Here is a 26389-nt window from a genome sequence, read left to right as displayed (position 1 = left end):
AACAGCAACCGGACACTCCACAGTCACTGTTCTATTCCAAAGACCCCTTGATCTGAAACCCTGAATAACTCCTGAGAAGCCGAGGGAAGCAGCAGTGACGTTAAGGAATAGCTTAAAGACTTGGAACAGCCACAATACCCCAGCAGGTTGCTATCTCCTATGACACACACAGCCAAAAAGATCGATTTTTTCCAAGTATTTCTTCTCTGCAAAGAGGAGTAGCCTGAAATCTGCATCAGGGTACTGTGATGACAGCAGAACTAGGGAAGGGCTCTTCAGGGCAGGGGTGGCTACCTTGGTAATGAGGTTGCCCACGTAGGGCAGGACTCCCCGAGCCGCCAGATAGACCTTCCAGTGGGCGGAAGTGATGAGTTTCTGGTAGAGAGCCAAGTACTCAGCGGCACACTCACCAGCTATGCTCAGCTCGTCCAGGTAGCTGCCACGGAAGACACAGGGCACAGTGAGAACACAGCTCCGGGGATACCAGCTGTCCCCCCCTCCTCCCCCCAACCCACGTCCTCTGCTGTCCTGGGCTCCCCCTTCCTTCTGGGCACCTGAGAACACCCCAAATGTCCCCCTCGGGAATTCCCCACAGGTGGGGACAATCCGGAGCACCGAACAGGAGCGTGATGCAGTCAGCTACACCCTTCTGGACCGACTGCACGGTGCTTCTCTGGGTGGCGAACAGAGGTTTTGAGCGGCTCAGGGAGAGGGCAAGAGTGCCAGAGTTTAGTGGCTGATGGCATGGGCTTCGGAAGACCACTGCCTTCCAACCCTGCCTTCAGCGGACAAGTCCTCCAGCCGCAGCAAGCCTAAGCCACCGCGAGGGTGGAAGATGGCAGCACGGGCTGTACGTTTATATGCTCATTAGACCTCCGTGACGTGACTGTGAGAGGCCGGCACTGCTGCTCTGTTACCACTCCCAGTGCGGCCACTCAGCTTCTAGGCCTTTCCTGTTCCTGTACTCTTCTAGGCAGCACGGCATGGGTACGGAGCCCAGATGTGCCTTCCGTCACCCTGACCTACTGACTCTCCCGGAAACATGGGGAAGGCTGACCCCAGGTGAAGCCTGAGCGGTACCTGGTAAGGAGGTCGAGGACCTGCTGCTTGCGGCTGGGAATGGTGGCGAGAGCTTCCACGATGGTGCAGGCCGCCTGCCGTGCGGCCTGCGTCGCCGGAGTGAAGAGCACCTGTGGGACACGGGAGAGAAGCCCCAGCTCGGGTGACAGCCGGTCTCGCCAGGCCCCCAGCAGAGCACAGTCCACTGCCACCCTTCAGAAGGCCTCTGGGCATCTCAACAGGGAAAGGTCAAAGGTGACAACCACCAGCTGATGCCAGATGCAACTGCGGCTGCTCGGGACCCCGCAATTTCATGGAAAGTTTCTCCTTCAAGGAATCTGGAGAACACGCCTAAGATGACTGAGCTAGGAAAGCAAGCCAGCAAGTACTTTCCTCAGCACAAATGTCTACTAACTGTATTCTGGGGATAGTGATATGCTAATAACTACTTAGGCCTAATAGTGTCTTTCTCGTTTTATCTATTAATGGACCCCAGATGCCCTTAATTACTCTAATCCTTCACAGGGTTCACTAGAAAGAAGAGAGGGAGGGCAGCAGGAGGTAGAGATGAGAGGAGGAGAAAAAGGAAGGGTGGCACCGAGGCTTAGTTCTGGTAGGTGGCCAGGGAGGGGAGTGGCAAGCCCGCCAGCTTGATGAGAACGGCACAGGGAAATCCTGTCTTGGCCAGGCTACCACGCTGGCAGCTGCCACCAAGCACGCCCCCTGCTGCAAGCAAAGCAGACGAGACACATGGGAGGAGCAGAAACACGCTGTTTGGCTCCGGGGGCCGGGGCAGCGGGGACAGGGCGGAGGAGGAGGTCACTCACTTGCCGCAGCCAGTTGTTATGGCCCAGCTTGAGATCCAAGGGGGGCGTTCTCTTCCCACGACGACTCAGGAACTGCTTCCACCTCCACACGTACTTCTCAGTCAAATAGAGGTGGCGGAGCTCTGACTTGCTGGGGGACTTCCCATCGCCATCGACCCCTGGCAGGCACAGGGGTGCAGCGAAGAATAAGGAAAAGGAAGTGAAAGAAAGGGGGCAATGCAGGGCTGTCAGGACAGGGCTAAGAAAGTATGTCTTGGAGAGACAGACAGACCTCTGATAGGAAGACATTTCTTCCAGGCTTCATAGGACGCTTTGGGGTCTCTCTTGAGCCACAGCTGGGCCTGAGCATGGATCTCATTGCAGTATGGCTTAACTGTGGTGAGGGCCTCGACGGGGACATCCTGCAGTGTGAAAGCCGAACAGGGTGGGGAGCTTCAGAGCACAGCTAAAAGCTGGGCTCCAATACAACGGCACGGACGCCCCAGAGGGACATACACAAAAGGAGATCAGAAGAATCAACATTCGTATCAGTTAGGCCCCAACATGTGTTCCTGCTAAAGCACTTTGGCCCAATTTAGTTAGCAGCAGCATCTCCGCGCTGGGCTTATGGTCACTGCTTTGACTATGCAGGACCAGATGCAGCTGGCTTCCTCCAGACCATCCTACAGCCGCAGACAACAGCTCCTATCCCAAGCCCGACTCCGTTCCCTAAACGTCAACCTTCAAGGAGTCCCCAAGCAGTCTCCAGAATTTTAAGAGCCATTACTGAGCAGAAAGAACATGCACAGTAGAGAGACCCACACAGAATTCTAAGCCAGCCGTTCTCAAGCTTTTGGGCCTCAGGACTTGTTTACACTCTTAAATTACTGAGGACCCTAAATAGCTTTTGTACGTGTGGTTCTAGCTATCTACCAGTAATTACCATGTTAAAAATTAAGCATGAGAGATCCCTAAAATATTTACTAATTCCATCTTAAAATAATAAATCCACTACCTATGTACCTAAATGAGAAGATCATCTAAAGGAATGACACTACTTTGTTTTTAAAATTTGCCTAATGACTGCCTTAATAAGACAGCTGGACTCTCCGACCTGCTTCTGTGTTCCAAGTGTTGGAAAATGTTGTTTGGGTTAAAGTCCGTGAAAAACACCCAACTGCACACAGATACATAATTAGAAAAGAGAAGACTGTTTTAATAGCTTCTCATTTAATTGCAGGTTTCCTTCTTTGATACTACTTTCAGCAAGTTCTAGGTTCTTAAAAAGCAGCTCTTACTCGAAGACTGAAATCACCAGATAAACTTCCCATAGTCCTTAACACTAAAACTCAATCTTTTACCCATGTGTGATTCTGTAGCACGTGCTGGTCATTCGGAAAATACTGGCTCACTGAGGTATGTCAATTCCTCTGGACGTGACAGGCCCGCTACATTCATTTTTCAAGAAAATGTCTCCCAACCACCCGATCCGGAATAACCACAGCCGGCCTGGCACACATTTTCCCAAGCACACAGGGGCTGCGTAAGAAAAGCATCTGGCTCAGCCCGCATGGGAAACAGTCAACCATGTGCTTCTCAAGACGAGCGTCGCACTTCGGTGGGCGGCAGGAGCACCTCTGTGTCCTTCCACGCTGTCACCCTGAGTGTTCAAAACACGAGGACCCCCGAGTCAAGATCTACTAATAGCCACTTGGGCTTCAAGGATGCCCTTGAGCCAAAGTGCACAGCAATGGAAGAGCCCAGCTAGGAGGGTAGCTGGGAGCCACTGCCTTTCCCACCGGGGCCCTGGCAGCCTCCCCCCCCCCGCCGGTGACCTCACCCCTCCAGTGACTGTGCACCATCAGCACCAACAGTGCCAGACCACAGGGGGCAAAGAGGGTCATGGGATAACCTCAGAGATTCCTCGACAGTCTGGGGAACACCCAGGCACCTGGGAGCGCACATTTTGAGAACTGCTGCTTTCCCTAGGCTAAAACTAAGCACAGCGTGAACATCAACTCTGAGCTCCAGTGCTTAGAAAGGTAAGCAACTCTGAAAATCTGTGCCTCACTCAGGAAAAAGGGAGTAAGTGATGTGCGGATGGGGTTCTCTTAATCAAGGACTGATTTTATCTGCTGAGAACGAGCTCTGAAGGGAAATAAACCTCATCAAAGGGAAGGAAGGTGGGAACCCTCAAACCTGCCTTTGTCTAGGAAGACGGGAGCCAAGGAAAATGTAGTCAACTCTTCAGGATCCAGCTTCCTCCCTAGTGCTTACCACTCAGAAAGCAGCCTCCCTGAAATGATGACGACTCTGTTTCTATCAAAGGATTCCATCAGGAAACAGAGGAGTCAAACAGCCCAAGGACCACAGAGGGGTAAGGGACAGAGAGCGTCAGGCATGGCCGAGAGGAAGAATTACGGCCAGTGTTTTCCACAAACCGGTGCAAGGAGATCAATCTGGGGCTCAGTTATGGTTATTTTAGAATAAAAACTGGGCTTTTCTCATTCACTTACTGATTCACTGAGTAGCTATCGTCTGAGGTATTACAGTCTGCCCTGGACATAAAAAATACTCCTAAACGGACATCCCTGGATTCAACGAGCTCACACCAGCCAAGCAGAGAACTGGATCTTCTAGAGAGCCAAGCAGCTCCCAGAGAGGGCAGGTCCTACGCAGAGCAGACTGCACACAGCCACAGCCAGCATTCACTGAGGACTAAATGAGCCAGCGTTTAGTGCACGGGACCCGCATCAAATAACTGATCCTCTACAACACTTTAACGTGTTGTGTCCTCATTTCAGAGCTGCGTAAACTGAGGAAGCGGAGTTAAGAACTTGCCCAAAGTCACAGGTGATTAAACGGGAAGAGCTGAGACGTGAAATCAAGACATCCACTTCAGAGCCTAGGACCTTCACCACTGTGCAATGCCACACAGGCAGACACATGGGGACAGAAAAGGACACTGTGCTTTCTGGAAGCTAGGAGTCCTCCAACATAACTGGAGAGATAGTCCTCCAGAAAACCACCCTGTTCTAGGCTCTCGTATTTTCACATTTATCTTACTCCTGACTTTCCTCCGAGAAATCTTCCTTCTAGGGGCGCCTGGGTGGCTCAGTGGGTTAAGCCTCTGCCTTCAGCTCAGGTCATGATCTCAGGCTCCTGGGATCGAGCCCTGCATCGGGCTCTCTGCTCAGTGGGGAGCCTGCTTCCCCTTCTCTCTCTGCTTGCCTCTGCCTAATTGTGATCTCTACCTGCCAAATAAATAAATAAAAACTTAAAAAAAAAAAGTCTTCCTTCTAGAAAATCCCAACTCCTATCTGCTGAACTATGGTAAAGAAAGCACTGGTGCCCTGCCACGGGCAGGTTGAGTGCAGAGTAAGGCAGACCTTTACGAGGCAGGACACAATGCTGGCCGGGGCGGGAGGGGGCCACCGTCCTGCCCTGCCCTCTGTGATCCCCTGCCCAATACCTTGTTCTTCTTGCTGGTTGGAGCAGGTGGTTTAATAAGCTTCTGCAATATCCGCAGGCACATGAGGGTAATGTTCTCCACAACCACGGGAGTCTTTATGTTCACGGCCATGAGGAAAAGGCTGAGAGCTAGGAATGGGAAGGACAGGCCGAGTTGTGGTCACAGAGCAGCCTGCACCTGGCTCCAGCAAGGCTGTGCGTGGCGGCTGCCCCACCCCGCCACCTCTGTAGCTAGGACTGTACCCAAAGCCCCCACCCCTCTCTGAAAAGCCCCTAAGCAGAGGTGGCCCAAGCTCACCACAGCGTAAGCGGAGCTCCCAGCAGCTGTCCTCCTTCGAGATGGAATCTGTCAGCAACAGCATTTCATATTGAAGGCTGCTTGCCTAGAAGGCCAACGGAAGGAGACATGAGAAGAGGAAGGTCTGCAGGTGAGACTCGGGACTGGGGCTTATGTCCAAGCTCTGCTCAGGGGACTCGGATTGAAGATGTCTGGTACCCAGTGGCACCGTCAGAAGGAGAAAGGAATTGGGTGCCTGGGTGGCTCAGTCAGTTAAGCGTCTGCCTTTGGCTCAGGTCATGATCCCAGGGTCTTGGATCAAGTCTCACATCAGACTCCCTGCTCACTGGGGAGTCTGCTTCTCCTTCTATCTACCCTCCCTTGCTTGTGATCTCTCTCTCCCTATCTCTCTCACATATATAGATCTTTTAAAAAAAAAAAAAAATCTTATGAAGAAAAAGAGAAAGGAGGAGTGGAGACCCCTGTCCTCCATCTGGCCAACCACCCATTCCTCCTCTCCCTCTGGGGCTGGCTCTGACCTGGGACAGTCATGCTAAGGTGAGAGCTCTGCAGACTGCTGCTCCTTCCCTCCCCAAACACCCCAGGGAGACTCCTGGAAAGAAATCAAGGGGATGCAGAAAGAGAAAGAGGAAAGAGTCAAAGGGCCGTTGTCCTGCTCACCAGATCAGGATTGGCCCAGTGGCCCTTCAAGGCAGTGGAGACTTTGCCAATAATCAAGTCGTTCATTTGCTGGGTGGCTTCTGGATTGTCTCTGGAGAAGCAAAGAAATAGGAGTCCTGTTATCTACCACTGGCTGTGTCCCTCCTTCCCACCTGAAGGAGCACAGAGAAAAGCCATTCAATGCCCAGGCTTACCTGGCCTCCCCAGGGGCCTGACCACAAGACTGGCCCCACAAGACATGGGTCTGTAACAAAACACCCATCACAGCCGCCTTTCCCGCAGCTGTCACTGAGGGGAGAGCAGCACCAGCATCCAGGAGAGCTCCTCCCTGTGCACTGCCCAGGCTGCAGAGCCCCCAGGTGCTGCCTGGTACACCGAATCCTCCAACCTCCGAATCTGACAGTGTCCCATCAGGATGGGTCATGACACTTTCCTCATCTTCTCCATCTGCCTCCAATTTATCTCCCACAAGGTACCCACACTTCCCACCAACACCCCACTATAACAACATCTATATTAGTCCTGACAATGTCAACTGTACCAGATCACTCTCTTGCTTCCTACCCCATTTTGAGTAAAATCCCAAGTCCTTACAATGGCCTAGATCGCCCAGGACCTGGCCCCCAGCGACTCCTGGTTCTCCTGCCCATTTCCCGTGCAGGGCCTTCACTCCACCTACATGGGCCTCTGGCAGCTCCTGCTCCGTCCCTGGCAGAGCCCTGCCTCTTGCTCTTGCACATGATGTGCCCTATGTGCACAGCCACAGCTGAGACATCTGCATGGCTTGTCCCCAACTGCACGCACGCCTCCTCAAGCATCACCCCTCAGAGGTCTTCCCTGACCCTCTTCTCCCAGAAGCAATCCCTGCTGTGGTCAGGGGCGCCACCCCAGCTGTGCCTCTCTCCACAAGCCAATCTCCTGACAGACACCAGACTGTGCAAGTGTGCTTCTGCAGTTCTCCCCAGCTGGACTGCAGGCTCCAGGAAGCAGGGACTCCACTCCATTTACTACTGCACACTCCGAGTCCAGAACAGTGCCTGGCATTCAGCAGATGCTCAAAAAAGCCCCGCTGTGTGAGTGACTAAGACAGCAAGAAATGGTTACCCATCACCTAATGTGTTCCAGAACTTATGCCACACACTCTGTAAACCCAGCTCTGGTGACTGCACTGGCACATAGAGTACTCAACAATACGAGTTGCTGCCCAAAGGACTTACTCCATTCCACCCTCACCACAAGCCTTTAAGGCATTTACGACCATCAGTATTTTTCAGTCAAGGAAAAATCTCAGCTCAGAGAAGTTAGCTAAGCTGTCCAGGGCACAGAGGATCAGACACAGAGCCTAAGCTTCATCTCTAGGCTCCGCTGTTCCACTGGCCTCTTCCATGTGAATCTGGAGTCCAAGTGCCTGATCACTCCCATCTCCTCTCTCACCAGAGCCCAGAGACTGTTCAGGGAACCTCACTGGAACCAACAAAGTACAAGCCAAATATTCTATTTACATGGAAACCTGGTCCCAAATGCTCACGGAGTTCACTCACCCAGACCTTGGGCATCTCTCCCTCTCCCTCCCTCATACGGGGCAGCCTGTCTGGCAGTGACAAACACCACACTTTGCTCCCCTAAGCTCCTAGGGTCGCTGCAACCACCCACCCCCGAGCTAGCAGGGGTTACTGGGCCCACAATCCTGATGCAGGCTCTGACCGAGTTAGCAGGCACATGAGCTGGCGGACCTCCTCCCGCATGGCCGCAGAGCCTCGGCGAAGATTGTAATCAAAGAGCTCCCGGATGAGGCCCTGGGAGACGAGGATGTGCCTCAGGGCCGGATTGGTGGCCAGGGCTCGGAGCAGCGTGATACAATGTTCTGTGACGGCCGAGGCGCAGCCATAGCACTTGGTGGAGGATGTGTGGCCACAGCCCAGGACAGATAAGGCGCGGTACTGGCTGGCAGTGAAGGTGGGCTGCACAGAGGTTCGGGACGACTTGGTGGCCGCTTCCCTCTGCTGCAGGTCATATTCCAACAACTCTTTGCGTGAAGCAAAGACTTTCTAATGATTAAAAAGAAAAAAAGGATAAAAAGAAAATCAAATCAGCAAATTAAAAGAAGGAAGAAGAGAAAGTGAACTGGAAATCAGCTTTGGTCTGAAAAACCACTTTATATGTGTTATTTAATTCAACCTTTCTGATGACCCCACCAATTGGGTACTTCATCATCATTTTACAGGGCAGGAAGCTGAGGCTTAAGAGGACTGGTTTGCCTAAGGCAAGTGGCAGAGGCAGAAGTCAGCCCCTGATCACAGGCACGTCCTTAACTCCCATACAGTGCTCTCTCACAACAAACACAAAGATCAGAAATGCAAGCCCATGCACCAAAGGCAATTCTGGGGGGCAAGGACCCGGATGGTCTGCGGCCAGCTTCCTGTCCCACGGAGATTAGGTCGGTAACACTCCACTGGCTGCCCAGCCCACCCTCGTTGACTGGCATCGGTGTGCCGTCCCCTTCCGGCCTACAAACATGACTTATCAGAAAAAGAGGAGGGAACAGAACCCTAACACCCTGTTTTTTTAAAACTAGTAAGCCCTCTACTAAAAGATGGGTTGTGAACGGGTCAAGGAAACCACATGTGTAATAATCTGTTACCCTCAAGTCTCTGCCAAGCACCGAAACTACAGTGGGCGAGAAGTTACATGGTGCAGCCACCCAGACCCTGCCTTTCCAGCCAATCGGACAAGGGAAACCCAAGACTCCAGCTGCTGGAGTGGGGCAAGAGGACGGCTCTGAAAACAGCATGGGGAATGCTTGACAGAACACTCTAGAGTGACTCCCATTTCTCTACCTGGATGATTTTGGAGAGCTCATCGAAAGAGTTCTTGCAATCTCCACAGTACTCCTGAGCCAGCTGCAGGATATACCGATTCACGCTGGCTGAAGTGGAGCTGATGCCCCCGGCTGTCCCCGAGTCGTCCTGCAATCCAAGAAGCATGCTGTGAGTCCCCTGCTTCTGACCCAGAGTCCTCTCCACCTGCCCCTCTAGCTTGGGGTTACCTGCGGTTTTTCGGGGGCTGCCTCATTTACTTTGCAGAGCAGGTTCTCCAGCTGTGGCCGGTGTCCCATCAGCTGGTGATACACTCGGTCAGCTTTGTCCAGAAGCGTATTGATGTTGGAAACCGCCTGGCAGGAAAAGACAGCGGCACATGTGAAGGCTTCTCCTTGAGTGATCCCAATTGGTAACCATTTCCTGAAATACTTCCCACAGGTCAGGCGCTGTATTTCACACATCCATTATTTCTATTCCTCACAATAATCCACGATGTTTGATGTTATTTGTAACAACACACAGCGTACTGTATAACAGCATACATGTAAGCATGCAATGCTTAGAGAAATCACTGACACTCAGTCACACACCAAAAAAGCACAACCGGAACTGGAACTTTTGTCCTTCTGACTCCACAGCTAAATGCTATCCTGCTTCCCATGTGCTGCTTCTAGCAGCAATCCCAAAAGCTCCCCACTTTTTTTTTTTTTAAGATTTTTTTATTTATTTGACAGAGAGAGAGTAGGCAGAGAGGCAGGCAGAGAGAGAGGAGAAAGCAGGCTCCCCACTGAGCAGAGAGCCCAGCATGGGGCTCGATCCCAGGACCCCAGGATCATGACCTAAGCCAAAAGCAGAGGCTTTAACCCACTGAGCCACCCAGGCTGCCCCAAAAAGCACCCCACTTTTGACTTCCACCTAATCCCCAGTCCCACCACACTATGCAGACTGAGAATCAGCCCCCAGATAAGCAGACACTGAGGAAAGGCCAACAGCTGTAACACGAGACATCTGCGGAACCAACGCAAGGCACTCATCTGACTCCTGCCTTTCCAAATCTAAAGTCATTTGCCCCTGCAGACATCCTAGTTCATTCCCAACCAACACTTCTCTGAAGTGCTACACAAAGCACGTGTTCCAATATACCCTCTGCCATTATTTGCTCACCCCCAAAAGCTGGGCCCTGAAGAGAGAGCTGAGTTGAGGAAGACTCAGGAGAGAAAAAAAGCATACTACCCTCCACCAGCCCTGCTGCCCAAAGCTCACATTAAAGACACTGCCCTGAGTCTAGGTCGGACCCAGCCTCACCTTCTTCCGGTCTTCTTCATTCTCAATGGGATCCACTGCACAGCAAGGCTTCGCATAGAGCATAAAGTCAAAGCGAGCGTATTTACAGAATCCACAGGCATTGCAGAGGAAGGGATCCTTTTCGTCGTAGTTGATAGACCTGAAAAACCAAAGTGTTTGAGTCAGGGGACAGCAGAGGCTAGGGTGGGGGAGGGGGACTATGAGTGCCACACACATTCTCTGGAACTGTATCGGGATGACAAGAGGCAAGGGTGACTCACACAACCAGGTAACAAGAAAAGAAGACCTGCATCTAAACCGAGGGACACCCCCCGCCTCCCAGACCACCATGGGATGGACATGTGCTCCATTCTTCTCACCCCCGCCTTCCAGCCTTGGACTCCACAGACCCATAACCCTCTAATTATGATGGAGGCAGCAGACATTGAAACTGCCCACACTGAGACTCATGCAGGAGATACAAGGAACGTACATGGCCCTGGCCGGGGCGCCACTCCCTCCCTCACCTGCACTTGTGACACTGGTAGACATTCTCTCCGCAGTTGCCACAGACCCCCGGGTTGGCAGGGACGGAGGCGCTGCAGCGCGGGCACTGTAAGGTCTCTGTGGAGGCCTGGTAGTTCTCATAGAAGTCCGCAAACTCAATCATCAGGTTGGAGGCCACAATGGGCAGGGGCAGGTCGATCTTCACCTCTGTCTGCCCAGGGGTCAGTTGAACCTTCTTGGCCTTGTGCCAGCGGGCCGGCCTAGAAGAGACAGTGGCAGCTAGAGGGGCAAGGGCCTGAGAGCCATTCACGTACCCCTCCATGAAGGCAGTCTGAGGAGACAAAGAGCAAGACTGTCCTCATGCGTTTCCTAAGGCAGTGAAATGGTTCCTCTAAGAAAAGGAGATCTGGCAAGTAATAGCAACCTAATTTAAAAAACATTCTCTATAAAAAAGGATATAACACAAATGCTTTAAGATGCTATACAAGATAATTTTTCAGATTCTAGAAAAACAACAAAGTCTATATCAAGGGGAGACATTACTCTAAAAGTACACCACCCTAAGAACCTCAAATCCTAAGAGGTGCCTTGTACCATGTGCCACATAGAGGCAGAAAAAGAAAAGGCGTGTAATCACTTAGAATAATTACAGTAACTACAAATAACATTTATTGGCCACTTACTGTGTGCTAGGTCTGTTCTCAGCACTTTACATACACTGAACTCAATCTAATCCTTAAAAAAATACCCTGAGAGTGCGCTGATCTCCACTTCACAGTTAAAGAAGCCAAGGCTGCACAGTTTCTCCCATGTCAAGAGACATGAGTAGTAGAAATGGGGTGCAGAGTCAGTTTTACCAGCTGCTGGGCTGACTCTACACAACAGAAAATTAAATCTTCCTTCTCCTCCAGAAGGGAATGGGTTATCCCAATGGGCAGCTTCTACCTGCAGATCACCAATGTGAACCGCTCCACAAAGGAAAAAAGCTTCCAGCAGGAAGAATTCCGTTTGCTGATGTGGTGAACTCTAGCTACATTCTGCCTCTCGGAATAATACCGATACTTCCGTTCTGTGCAGACCAGCAGCTTACTATTCAAGCAGCACCTCCCCACATTCTCTAGCTGACAGCAACACCTAAGATTTCAACAAGAGCACTGTCCCCAGAAGTCAACACTCTATGCCATGCTGGCACCTTCTCTGGCCCACATACAGTGTGCCCCCATTCAGGCACTGGCATAAATGAGCTAGAAAGATCCAACACTGGCAGATACAGAGGAAACATGCCATGCAGAAATGGAAGGACTGATGTGCCAGAGAAGCTTCCTGATACTGCCTACTGCCTGCGCTGTGAGCAAACAGCATCTTAACCCAAGAAATGACTACTACTTCCCAACACAGGTGTTACATAAAACTAGAACTGCCCTAATTAACATGGGTAAGGAAAAGCCTGAAGTCCCCTCTCAGCTTCCCCTCCTGCGACAGGCTGCTGAGTTGCTTCCTCAGACACCACAGGCTCTACTGGACAGGATTTAAAAAGAACCTCTGTCAACACCCTTAGGAACTGTGTTTCACTTCTGTCCCTAGTCAGGACTCCAGTGGGTAAGAGGACATACCAGGCCTCTCTCTAGGGACATGCTGCTTCACCCGAGTGCAGCCATCAAAGCCAACAACTGGTGTTAAGCCTGCCAAGCTGCCCGTCCCCAAGTGTGACGAGCCCGTACTTGTTCTTGAGCTCCACGATGGCCTGCACGGTGCGGTTGTTGTAGTAGAGGTTGATGGTCCGCACCATCTTTGTCCGTTTCAGATCCCCGATCTTCACCGTCACTTTGCTGATGGTGTGGCTGCCGATGAGCTTCACGACCTGCTGGGTGGTGGTGTACCGCGTGTCCACTTTAACGGAAGACAGCTTGATATACTAGACATGGGAGTAACACACAAAACACTGTATCAGTTCAAGGCCACGGGTTCAAAACTGATCACTGCAGCCCACTCTTCATCCACGGACGAAGTTTCTATTCAAGGTGGTACGTGTGGCAGGTAAGCATTCACACCACTGGTGACTGAACACCCATGTGGCTACACTCAACCTCTGCAAACAAGAAACCCACGGGCCCTCCAAGCCCCACGATCACCCAGGTGAAAGATGGCACTTACACAAAACGGCACCTCTGGATTATTACACACCAGGCAGGGATCGCTCTCCAGGTAATAGCCATCAAATTCCACTAAGCCAGACAAGGTGCTAAAGAAGAAACCAGTCTCAGCATAAGGAAGTCTTCATCTTAGAAAGCACTGAGCTTCACAAAGAAGCCACAAATGAGCCACAGCTCAACATCCCCTAAAGCGAGCCCCACCCTAGTAAGAACACAGGGGAAAGTAAGAAATCCCAATAGAGCCTTGAAGTCACAGGAAGAGAATTTCAACCAATCAACCCTTGATGCTTCCTATTTCTGAGCTGTTCTAAGGCCAGAGGAATCCTAAAAAGCGATATTAAAATTTGACTCCAAAAAATTTTACAATTAAATTTACTAAAAATCTTTGAATTCTATACTTAAAATAGGTGAATTCTGTAGTATATAAATGATGCCTCAATGAACTTTAGAGGGGAAAAAAAAAAAGAGTCACCATTAAACCAGGGAAATAAGTTTTTTCTTAATATAGCCATTTTCTGGAAACCTATCTTACCTAACTTAGACGCAGACACTCGAAAATCAGAGGCACTCTCAAATGACTGCATACCAAAACCTAAATCAGCAGTTATATTTTGAGTACCCTGTGTATGCAATGCCCCAGCTATGAGGGGAAGATTCAAAGACCAAGCAGAGAGAGATATATCGATTCTTGGGTAAGAGAAAACGGATGTGGAGATAGCAACTGGGACTGTTAATGGAGCTTCAAATAGGGACAAAGCAGAACAAGCTCACTTGTAAATGTTGGAGTTGGGATGGTTGGTAAGAATATGGTTCTGGGTCCGCAGAATCTCCACAGCCTTCTGTGAATATTCCTTCAGCTGAAACAGAAGTCAATCAAGACCACATTAAAGCCCAAGAAAAAGTCTTACTGGAAAAAAGACTTTGGTCTTCTACTGTCTCGCTGATACTGCCCAAGAAGACCCCACCAGAGTCATACAAAGCTGGGCCTAACTCCAAGTTTCCACAATCTTTGCAACAGCCACTTTTCAGACCCTGTGGATGAAGGTAATTTTTATTCCCATGCAGATGTAATGAAATGGTTATCCTGTTGCAGACACATTTTTAGGGATGTTGTCAGGGTTGCCAGGAAAACCAGGGGGACACCTTCTTTCCAAAAGCAACTGTAATGGGCTGTATTATCCTCCCCACCTGATCTGCTGGCTAAGGCAAATTCAGCCTATACTTAGTTGTGTGTGTCATCTGTGTGGGACACATGGTGGCTGTGCTTAAGATCCATCTCAAGAGATTTCACATGGGTACCCCCTATGCAGGTTGGTCACCATGTCCTTAACTCAAGAGAAAAAAAGGTCAAATACGCAAAGTTAGCCCCTCTAACCACACAGCAGCTGTTACCTTCTTCTCTGTTTGTGGGGTTTTCAAGGAGAAATAGCCTAGCAGGTCCACAAACTGGGCAGCCTTACGACCGTAGGCTGGGAGTTCTGGCCATATGGACCACATCAGATCTAGCAGGAGTTCCTGTTGAGATTTGCTAGAGTTTCTGTAGATAAAGGACAGTTCATGTTACCAAGCAGAAAACCCTGAGGTTCCTTTTATTTATCAACAAGGCCCAGGTATTGCTCCCGTAGATATGTCTACCTCCCCACAGCGAGGGTTTAAGTTCGAATCACTTTGCACTCTTTCGACAGCAGATCCTAACAGGTGTAGCTCAGTTCCTTTCCTGTCTTAGAAGGTGGCCTAAAGAGTCAAGCCTGGTCACTTTACAAACGTCTAAACATAGCCCTCTCAGGGAATAAGTGATCATGTCTTGCTTATGATGTCAGTTTAATGGCTAAAAGCAGATAACCAGATAAAGACATCTGTAAGTCAAGGGGATCCAGACTGATGTAAATACGGGCACCGTGACCATGAGTGTGTAACACAACGCAAGACAGAACTACATCAACCGCTCATCTCCTGGACCCATGCAGACCATCAAAACTTAGCCCGGGACCCTACCTGTATATGTGCAGGGTCAGACAGTGGGCCTGCCAGCGCACCGAGGAAGAATTGGACTCTAACAGGAAGCAACGCAGGAACTGAACCAAGGTCTCCTTATCTGCAAATTTGTTCAGCTGGTTCACCAGAGCTGTGCACAGCTGGTCTTCCTGGCTGCCCGAGCTCTCACCTGCAAGATCATGGAAGACCTGAGGACTGGAGAGCAGGAAGTAGGCTCTAGGGTCTTAGAGCCAGTGCTACCAGATGGAGAGGGAGGGAATCTAGGAGTTGAGAGTTTAGTTTCTTCAACTAAATGGTTCTAATTTGAAAACAACTTTTACTGGTTTATTGGAAAACCAAGGCCAGCCCCATATGAGACATGTGACAATAACGCTACCAAAAAAGCACAAGGAAAAGTGCCGACACAGGCCTAGCACTAAGCACACACACAGCCACCCTGGAGGGACACCGAACACGCACACAGCCACCCTGAGGGACACTGAGCCTGTGCACAGCCACCCTAAAGGGACACCGAACACACGCAGAGCCACCCTGGAGGGACACTGAGCACGCACACAGCTACCCTGGAGGAGGCATTTCCTTTCAGAGGTTTGCTACCCAAAACAGCTAGCTGAGTAATTAATTGGGAAAAGGTAAGCCACCTCCACTGCTCTCCACCCCGATCACCCATCCTAGGCCTCCAAGGACCATGAAAAGCAGTAAAGCAGAAGAGTCTTTTGTCTTTCTGATAATAAGGAATCAGCTAAAAGAGCTTCCATATGCAGAGCATTTAAGCGTTCACAAAGCACGTCTGCAAGCATCATTTGACACTGACAACCTCTCCATGCAGCCAGTGTCATTTATTATTTCACGGGAAAACAAACTTGGCTTACTAAAACCATTTAGTACACTTTGACCATTCCTTGGGATGGGAAGCCACATGTTCAAGGTGTAACTGACAAGGACACGAAAACTAGACACCGGAGAGCATGAGAATTATAGGTCCTAGTAAATTGGAATAAAAGCGTTTCTGAGGGCGCCTGGGTGGCTCAGTGGGTTAAAGCCTCTGCTTTTGGCTCAGGTCATGATCTCAGGGTCCTGGGGTGGAGCCCCGCATCGGGCTCTCTGCTCTGCGGGGAGCCTGCTTCCCCCTCTCTCTCTGCCTGCCTCTCTGCCTACTTGTGATCTGTCTGCCAAAAAAAAAAACTAAAAAAAAAAAAAGCCCTTTCTAAAGAGGAGCATAAGCCATGTGATCCAAGAGAAATCAGAACACCTCGCCCAGGTCACCAAGACAAGAGAGTGACGCTTACCCTCTTTCTCCTTTTCCTTTTCTTCTTTCTTGCTCTTCTTTGTGGAGGACTTGGACTGCGTCGTGGCCTGTCCAGAGCTGGCAGCCACAGGCGCTGCAGAGGAGGAGGCACTCGAGGAGCCGGCCGAGGCCGCCAGGGCGGCGAGGACTTTGCTGCCACATAGGGCACAGGAAAGCAGCTGCAGCAGCACTGGGGACACCCCCTCGTCCACCAGGAAGCTGACTTGGAGGAGGAAGTACAGGACAGCTGCAGGCAGAGGAGATGGGGGCTCAGCTCAGACACAAATGTACTGGACGGACACATTGCAGGAGCTGTGTCTGCCCGCGCCAGAACAGCTCCCTCCCCACCAGCTTGTACTCCGAGTCCTCTCTGCCAGATGTTGCCCAGAACTCCCACCCTCTGTAGAAACGAGCTGGTAAATGTCCTAACAGATACCTAAGGATCGACTCCCAGCCTCCACTTCTTCAACTAAGACGATTCTCTAGACTCCACAGGCTCCTCTTTAGCTTTCGCTCCACAATCTGGAGGTCAGTGACTCCTACTGTACCCCCATAGCACCCCACATTTTATCTATGACCCTTATCACTCTGAAGTTCTGACTTGTCTTCTCAGCTGAACAAGAGTTCTAAGAACTTGAGAGGTCTTAGTTCTTAGTGTCTTAGTGTCTCGCTCATAGCCTCATCTCTGGTCTCCAGTTCAGTGCCTGGCACAGGGCAGGCCTCAATAAACAGTTCTCAAAGAGATGAATGAATGAACAACAACCACCAAAAGCCGCTGCACTGCTTACAGTCATCTTTGATGCAGAATTTCTGCCAGTTGATGGTTCGCTGGGCAGCAATCTCAGCACAAGCCTTCAGGTGCTCCATCTGAAATGGAAACGGACCTCCACAACTGAGTAGGGCCACCAAGCAGCCTGAACCTACCACACCTGCTGCCTTGAGGGGTCTATGCGAGGCTGCTGATCCAGTGCCCCGGGGAACCTGGGACCAAGGCCCAACACTGTCGCTCTTACTGAGCCTCCTCCATTCAGCTCCTACCACACAAATGCCTTTGTTTGCAGGGGCCCGTCACACCACTCAGTAAAGCAGCAGAAAAGATAGGCCATGATGGGAAACTACAATCCAGTTTACTTCTTTCTTTTCTTTCCTTCCTCCCCTCCCAGTTTACTTTTTTCTTGTGAAAGCACAATAGCAAGGACACTAGTTTAGGAGAATACCGAAGACATTCTCACCTAGAGGCTTCCTTGCAATATACTGTTTGCTTCCCGGAAGTCCAAACAATTTACCTTCAGACCCATCATTTCTTTAGTATTCAAGGGCAAAAATCAGAGGTTGGCAAATTCCAGGTCAGTCCTGCCCGTATGAGCCAATGACACAGGTAAGAAGCCCAAACCACTCCTCCTCATTATGGAGGTACCACTACCAGGTGGGAGCGGGAATGGTGAGGGGAAAATCACAGACCCTGAAGCCAACTACACTTCATATGCAGCATTATGGACCCACCCTGAGCTCGATTGAGACTGTGACGTTCTCTGAATATATAAAAGCCCTGTACTCCTCCAGCCTACTGCCCACCTCCCTGAGCCACATCACATGAGGCTCCCTGCCCCACCGTCTCCCTCACCACTCGTACCAGGCTGATGAGTGTGTCATACTGCAAGGCAGAGCCTGAGCTGGCTGTAACCACACTTGCCCGGAGGAATATCCCCTGTTCCTCCAACAACTTCTTGATCCCACGCACGTGGGAGTCCAGCGTGTGCAAATCCCGGAGCTGGCGGTACTTCTCCTTTGACCCACAGATGAAGAGCAGAAGTTTGCGGACTTGACGGCGCACAAATGGAGTTTGCTGGATCATCAGGTACTTGAGAGGAAAGGCAACACAGAGAGTCAGTGACTCAGGAACTGTGTCAGCAGTAGTGCCCTGGGTTTTCTTGAACTTTTGTTAGAAACTTGTAAGAAACACACACCAAGCTATTTCCTCATAACCAAGCTAGGCTCTAGTGAATTCAGTACTCCTTACAGAGTGGACAGGAAAAAGAAAACTGTCAAAGAGGGGAAAATAGCAATACTCCCGCTCCCCTCCTGGGAGTCCTTTGGAATCTACAAGGAAGCTGGCCTCCACTCCAGCCCACCCAGAATGAAATGGTCAGGAAAACAACTTCAAAATCTTTCAGGTCGGGGTGCCTGGGTGGCTCAGTGGGTTAAGCCACTGCCTTCGGCTCAGGTCATGATCCCAGGTCCTGGGTTCGAGCCCCGCATCAGGCTTTCTGCTCAGCAGGGAGCCTGCTTCCTCCTCTCTCTCTGCCTGCCTCTCTGCCTACTTGTGATTTCTGTCAAATAAATAAATAAAATCTTAAAAAAAAAAAAAAAATCTTTCAGGTCAAAGAAGTGGGGAAAAGGTTAGGTTGTTGTTCCATCTATACAACCCAAAATGGTCATTGGGGGCTTGCTAACATGTCAGTCTTCCCAGAGTAAATCTTAAGCTCGCTGTGATAATGTGACGGCAGCTAACTGTGAGCTACCGTCCCTCAGCTGCCTCCAACCTCCCCCCACAACCCCGGCTACACACTGCTCTGCGATGGCCGGCCCAAAAGTGCACTAACTACACTGCTTCTCTGCCAGCTGGCTCCCCATCAGGTCCTGCCAAGAGGGAACAAAAAGGGACACCAGAGGGCCCAAGGAAAAAACACTGGCTCCTTCCTGTCTGCCTGCTATCCTGACAGCAGCCCTTCGTTCTGGCAGCCTCCATCAGCTCTCTGGTATTCAAGGACAAACCAACGACAGTTGGTTCTAATCATCGGCTTTTTTCCATCCTCCCAGAATCAACCGCATGACATCTCCTCAGAGTTCCTGGGGTATCAGAAACAGCAGCCCCTCCTCAGGTCCACCAGACTGAATCCTCTTCAGACACAGGTCGGCTGGCGGCGGCTGCCTGCAGCTAGGGTCTCTGTGTTACCTCAACATTCCCTGTTTTTCTTTTCGGTTCCTTAGTGGCTGGTCAGCCAACTCCCTACATTAAAATCTCTCTGTAATTTAACTAGCACATTTTCTGTTTTCCAGACAGGATCCAACTTATTAAAAACTCATCCCTTACCTCATATACAGAAACAGGCAAACGTACAGAATCAGAAACTAAAGCCATGGCTTGCTCTGACAGCCATCTTCCACAGCTTCACCATACAGCTCACCCGGCGCAAGACCTACATGGCGGGAGTGGCGCCGCGAGGGGAAACGCTTCCTGACAGTGAGGACGGAAGGGGGCCATAAAGGCCATCAGAGCCAGGGTGCCTGGGTGGCTCAGTTGGTTAAGTGTCTGCCTTTGGCTCAGGACATAATCCTGGGTCCTGGGATGGAGCCCCGCACTGGGCTCCTTGCTCAGCAGGGAGCCCGCTTCTCCCTCTCCTCCTCACGCCACCCCCTGTGCTTGCATCCACATGTGCTCTCAAATAAATAAATAAAATCTTAAATAAAAGAAAAAGAAGAGGAAAAAAAGGCAGTCACAGCAATGTCCTCTCCTTGACTGGCGCATTGCCTGGGCTTTACTTACCTCTGAGAGAAAGTAAAACCACGAATGATCAAAGACAGGAGGTGGGATTCGGGAGTTCGTGTCGGCAATCTTCTTGATTTGGTAAGGAAGCCTCAGGACCATCTCTGTCAGAAGCTGAGTATAGGCCTCAAACACATCAGCAGCATGACCCTGGGGGAAGAACATCTGTGTAAGAACCTGTGACGGACAGGTATCCACGACCACGGTCAGGAAAAGGGCTGGCTTCCTGCTCATTAGGCACAGCTTACACCAGAGCTGTAAACGGTATCTTTCAAAGCTGGAGCCATCACTGCCCGACAGCTCGGTTTAAACCCAGCAAGGCCCCAGGCTCCAGGACACAGACCTCACTTGTCTCAAAAGTCCCAAAATTACACTCTGGGTTTTGCCCCTGGGCTGACTGTACTTTGCTTACACAAAAATTAAACTTCTAATGGGAAAAACAGTGGCAGTGAAGGATTTCTGACTTCCTGTGAGAGATGCAGTCTATTCCCTAGAACCAAAACCTTCTAGGATATCAAGAGACATTAAATAAACTGGGTGGCTCAGTCAGTTGGGCAGCCAACTCTGGATTTCAGGTCAGTCATGATCTGAGGGTCCTGGAATAAAGCCCCACCTCAGGCTCTGCGTTCAGCGGGGAGTCTGCTTGAAGATCCTCCCTCTCTCTCTGCCCCTCCCCTCACCCACTTGCATGCGTGTGCACACGCATGTGCTCACTCTTTCTGAAATAAATCAATCTTATAAAAAGAAAGAAACCAACCACCCAACCAAGGCGGCCAGGATCACTTAATGCATAGCCCACACAGGAGGGGGAGTTGAGGGGGTGAGGACGGTGGACGCAGCAGCTATCCTGCAGGCCACATGGTCCAACAGGAAGAGCCTACAAGAATTTGGGGCACGATGTGTCTCACGTATTCAACCACCAGTTCCTCATCGGGTCTTTGCCAAGCAACTAGGGGTGCAAACAAGGGGAAGATGCCATGTGTGCACAGGGCACTCTGGGGACCGAGGGCAAGACCATCGTGATCTGACCTGCTAGCAGGAAGTGCATGTTGGGGAGGTTTTTCCTAGGACCCAGTGTGTGAGCCGGGTCTTGAAAGACTAGGAATTAACTCAGAGGGGAAGAAAGCGATGCAGAGGGAGAGCAGCTCAGGAGGACAGGAAATAGGAAGGCAGTATGCCGCATCTGGGGCAAGGCACAGGACGGGGGCTGCATGCCCGGGGCAGTAGTGACACAGCTAGAGAGTTGAGTTCATAGCTGGGGTACTCAAAGAACTTTTTGGCCTAAAAGTTCTAGAAAACCAGCAAAGGTTAAGAAAAGAGAAGAACATGATGCGATTCACATTTTACGCCTGTTCTATCCATGTCACAGTCAAAGCAGTTGGGAGTGTGCCGCGAGGAGCACTCGTGCCGCTGCCCAGACACAAATGTGCAGAAAAGGCACAGATGATGGATGTGGACAGGCCCTGGCACACTCAGCGCTGGGCTTTCCTGCATCAGGTCAGCCAGTGCTCACAACGACCCTACATAGCAAACCCCGTGTGGAGCCTCGGTTTCCAGGTATGCAAACCGAGGCACACGAAAGCTGCATATAACTTGTCCGAGCTTCCCAGCTGGTAAGCAGGAATGCTTGTTCCCAAACTCACCTGATCAGAAAGCCTATCTTCTAAACTAGCTCCCTCAACGGCCTCTGACGACAGCAGGGGGAGTTACACACACACACACACACACACACACACACACACACACACACACACACCTGTGACATTACCCTGCTCCCCTTTTTCTAAGGAACTTAACATGAAAGGACAGGTCTATCTGATTTCACTCAGTTCCTCTGCTTTACAGTCACGAGTCCAAACCCCGGCAGGAGGGCGGGAGAAGTGGTTACTCACTAAACGGCACCAAGACCAAAGCCCCCCAGGGCCGCGGTCTGCCTCCGGCAGCTCCTTGCCCTAGGTCCTTCAGCCCTACTCGCAGAGCGCGAGGAGGAGAGTGCTCTGGAGGAGGGCAGGAGCAGTCCTTCCTCCAGGGAAAGGCCTCACCTTCACATACTGGCGGAGGAAGAATGGGCTCATGTCGGGCGGGGATGAAGTGGTGTGCGGTTTCAGCAGCTGGCTGGTGGCCACGGGCTCCTCGTCATTCTGCTGGCTCTTCCAGTACTCCAGCAGGGATTTGAGCACGTGCAGGCAGTAGTCCACAGCGCCGGAGCTCAGCAGGGCCGCTGCTGTGGCGCTGGAGATGAGGGAAGACGACTGGGGGAAACAGGGAGGGGGGCAGAAGAGCTTGTAAGGCTGCTGGGGGCAGGCGCAGGAAACCCACCAGTGACAGTCTCAGAGTGGACCGCTGGGGGAGGGAGCTCGTCTCTTGAGTTAGAAGTCCCCCGACTAACTCAAACACTTCCCATCTCTTTCCAACAATGGCATGTTAGGAACCAACCAACCACAGATCCCGGCTCTACTCGCCCACGCGCACATGCTACAGGCCAAGGGGGTCAAGGACTGGATACCTTTCCCCTGGGAGGGGCAGGTTCTCTTCTTCCCTGGGCAACCAGAAAAGAAGCCCATTTCAAGGAGAGAGAAAACTTTCTACTCCAAGCACTTTTTAGCAACCCCACCCTCCAGACAGGGGCTCTCCCCACCAAACCAGCTTCTAAAGGAGATGGGGTAAGTGGTCCCATGAATAAAAAAAGCAGGAGAAAAGCCACTGTAAATAAAACCATTAGGAGAGTCTTGCCAATCCCCGCAAACCCCACAGCTCATAAGCTCATTAAGATTGGATGCAGTCCAGCCTCCATTTCTACCTTCTCTGCTTTGTGTTAATCTCCTTTCCACCACACACACACTGCTTTCTCTCTGCTTTATTTCCATACCTTATAGCAACACACAGTAGGGGAATCCTCTTAGCCACCCTACGCCTGGCAGAACAGTCCCCTCTTTTCAATAATGGAACTTCCAAACCCTGTAACCCCTCCAATGGAGGGATTGCTGGCAAAGATCAGGACTTGGAAGGGATTCTGGAAAAGGTGGTGGCTCTGCTCTTAACGAAGTGACAGCTTGGACTCCTTCTCCTCTACAGCGACAATAGCCTATTCTAACGATCACCTCTGCCCGCAGCCCTAGCTGACAATCCTCTTACCTTTCCCCACACCCCCGTGCTCAAAGCAACAGTACCTCGCAGATGGAAGACTTGGATCCAGATTTGGTCCGGGACATGAAAACACTCAGGAGTCTCATTACAACCAGATGGACTTCATTCAGGGCACTGCGCTCGTTCTTTCTGGAGACGTCCTGTAGGCAGACGCGGAGCCCAGAAGCCCCCATTTACTTTAAGCTTGAGGCGTCCACTCAACAAGGTTCCCCTCAGCCTATAAGCACTAACTGTTCCTCACATGGAATTAGAGTCAAAACAGTTGCCTGCAGGACTACATCCGGATGACCTAGAGCCCAATACACTTAAGAGGCTGTATTAAGAGACAACTAATTTACTGTTTTCAGCTTTGGGAACTACAAAAGGCCCATGAGGGCAGGCACTTAGTCTGTTTCTCATTTACATCCAGATCCAACAGGAGGCCTGGGCCGAAGAAGGCACTGCCAACATTTTTGTTCAATCAACAGAACTGGAGCCCTCGGTGGGTGGTTATCCCTGAAACTAAGTGAAGTTCCTCTAAGAGAATGGACCTCAGTCCCTGTTTCTCACATGTCAGAACTCTCCAATCTTACCTTTTTGTCCATGCCCAGTTCAGCAATTAGCTGGGACAGCAGGTTGTCCAGGGCCCCCTTGTCTTTCTCATCTTCTCCATCCAGATCTGTAGTGAGCATCAGGATGACCTGGAAATCAACAGAGAGAGAAAACATGAGCACCAGGACCCTAAAGAGGACTCCAAACACACAGGGTTCAGAGGAAATCCCAATCTTCCTGACTACCCAATCAATCATAAATGTAATCCACGAAAAGATCCTAAATCCCAAGGTATCCAAAGGTCTTTAAGTGTCTGGAGTCAGAAGATTCTATTTTGGTACATGCCATCCTTGGCATCACAAAAAATGTTTTGCAAAGAGTTTGCAAAACGAATTGACTAAACTACATTATAACCAACCAAAGTGGCTTAACAGAGGGTGAAGTGCTATGCTCAAAAGTAAAGAACTTTCTGCTTAAGGGGAAGGCAGCTAGTGGGAGAACAGCTATCAGACCACATTCCAACACTGTGTTAATAAAGACACACTACACACTGAGAATCTCGGGGCCAGACATTTGCTCCTGGCTCTGTCAATAACTAGCTGGACGACTGCAGGCATCTCTTTCAATTCTCTGACCCTCGGCCTTTTCATCTACAGCATTAAGGGCTACAACTTGCAGTTCAAAATTGCATTCCATTATTCTATGACCTAACACCAAACAAAGCCTTATAAAGCCTCTAGGAGAGAGATGTGAGCATGCTGAAGGGTGGTCCGACCACAGTGGGACAGACCCAGGTGAACTGAGGGATACCTGCATGTATGGGATGGCCCGGACACCTCCAACATTTCGTAACTGGGGCAAGGTTTGCAGTAGTCTCTCCAACAGCATCAGACGGACCATGTGCAGTCTAAAAGGCCAAGGAAAATACATGAGATGTGAGCTAGTTCACAACCAGTGAAAACCGGCTGAAACCAGTTCTTTCCTCATGCTACCAAGGTAAACAAAGAGCCTACTGCTTAGAAACAATCCTACCATTAGCAAAATGTTCAGAAATGCCTATCTGGTGACACCACCAACAGAGAAGGAGAAATCTCACTCTGTTAAAAGGAACGAACTAGTCCAAAATAACAACAGATGGCCCTGAAAACCTGCTACAGGAAAAGTTAGCATTTCTCAAGCAATCAGCCCTAGGTGTTCTCAGTAGCGCGCTCTGTGGCCTTTTCCAACACATGACCCCATCCTGCCTCCTGGCACTATCTTCTGGGACCCCTCCATCTACAAAGTCTACGTCGTCCAGTGGCAGTGACCCAGTCCTTTTTTTTTTTTTCTTGCTTCCCGGAAAGTCTGGCACTGCTTTACCTTCTCAACTCGCCTACCATTTTTCCTAGTGAAAAATTCAATCTCAAATCTACCCTTTCCACACTGGACCCATGAATTCTCCCATATATTCAGGTGGGCACTAACGTGGCGGGGCTTCCCTACTGTATGTGTGCCTCTGGCGCTCTAGTGAATACGCTGATTCGAGAGAGGACCGAAATGAAAAGGAATTAAGTGCAGTCCTGATGACAATCTGGTTGGCAGTCCCAACTAACACACAATCTTACACAGATGAAGAACACATTTGTGGAATCAATTAATGCCTTCACTCTCATAGTTCATAAACTGTTCTTGATTCATTTTACTTTACAGACTGTGTATAATAAACCACAGGTGTACATATGCCTAAAAAACTGATTTTCATGTGTAACATATACCTAGGAGATAACTAGATTATTTTCAAAATATTAAAATTTCAATTGATGTATGGGGTCTTACTTGATTGATAAATGACCATGATTCCAAAAATAACTCAAAGGAATGAGCTATTAAAAGTCCTTCAGGGGCACCTGGGTGGCTCAGTGAGCTAAAGCCTCTGCCTTCAGTTCAGGTCATGATCCCGGGGTCCTGGGGTCGAGCCCTGCATCAGGCTCTCTGCTCAGCAGGGAGCCTGCTTCTCCCTCTCTCTCTGCCTGCCTCTCTGCCTACTTGTGATCTCTGTCTGTCAAATAAATAAATAAAATCTTTTTTAAAATAAATAAATAAATAAAGTCCTTCCAAATACAGTCACACGTAAAAGTTCACACATACATCCAAAGAATAAAGCAAGCGTGTGGGGGCCAAATGAATAAGAATTGCTCAGGAATGGGACGCCTGGGTAGCTCAGTGTGTTAAAGCCTCTGCCTCCGGCTCGGGTCGTGGTCCCGGGGTCTTGGGGTCAAGCCTCGCATTGGGCTCTCTGCTCAGCGGCGAGCCTGCTTCTCCCTTTCCCTCTGCCTACTTGTGATCTCTGTCTGTCAAATAAATAAATAAATAAATAAATAAATCTTAGAAAAAAATTTAAAAAAATAAAAATAAAAGAATTGCTCAAGAATGTACAAGACACAGCAAAGAAAAGTAATAGGACAACAGCAGCTCAAATTTAGCAGTTCAGTGTCTACTTGCAGGATAAAACAGCAAGCTTTGAGATGGATGCAAGTCTTCAGATTGGCAGAACATACTTGTGAATGCACATGTATCAGAGAAAAAGGCAACAAAATGAGCAGAGTCTAGACCTGGACCAAGATGCTGCCAGACTACAGCTTTTTAAACTTAAAATCTAACAAAAAATGTAAACCCTATACCAAAGATTACAAGTTCCATTTCTTTAATGACTTAAAATAAAAACAAATTAGTTACTATATTATTTAAAGTAAGTCATTTAATAATTACTCGATTAACTTATCCTTGAAAAAAAAAAGTTTAATTATAACCACATTAGGGGCGCCTGGGTGGCTCAGTTGGTTGA

The 26389-nt window shown here is 50.0% G+C and overlaps 1 protein-coding gene across 1 annotated transcript in view; it reads right to left on the bottom strand.

Moving 5' to 3' along the window:
* The window catches only part of UBR4 (ubiquitin protein ligase E3 component n-recognin 4), a 136198-nt gene that overhangs the window by 30247 nt on the left and 79562 nt on the right, over positions 1–26389 (bottom strand). The window contains 25 exon segments of the mRNA XM_047728541.1: positions 295–436; positions 1081–1190; positions 1887–2044; positions 2158–2287; positions 5338–5465; positions 5635–5719; positions 6295–6385; positions 7999–8342; positions 9132–9260; positions 9341–9466; positions 10419–10557; positions 10925–11164; positions 12626–12819; positions 13059–13146; positions 13829–13914; positions 14450–14594; positions 15053–15221; positions 16342–16587; positions 17129–17207; positions 17974–18201; positions 19888–20037; positions 21930–22139; positions 23058–23174; positions 23607–23714; positions 24376–24472. Of these exon segments, the coding sequence (XP_047584497.1) occupies positions 295–436; positions 1081–1190; positions 1887–2044; positions 2158–2287; positions 5338–5465; positions 5635–5719; positions 6295–6385; positions 7999–8342; positions 9132–9260; positions 9341–9466; positions 10419–10557; positions 10925–11164; positions 12626–12819; positions 13059–13146; positions 13829–13914; positions 14450–14594; positions 15053–15221; positions 16342–16587; positions 17129–17207; positions 17974–18201; positions 19888–20037; positions 21930–22139; positions 23058–23174; positions 23607–23714; positions 24376–24472 (3739 nt within the window).

Source organism: Lutra lutra, chromosome 4, assembly GCF_902655055.1.
Source record: "Lutra lutra chromosome 4, mLutLut1.2, whole genome shotgun sequence".
NCBI classification, from domain to species: Eukaryota; Metazoa; Chordata; class Mammalia; order Carnivora; family Mustelidae; genus Lutra; species Lutra lutra.
This window is presented reverse-complemented; position numbering and strand designations above follow the sequence as displayed.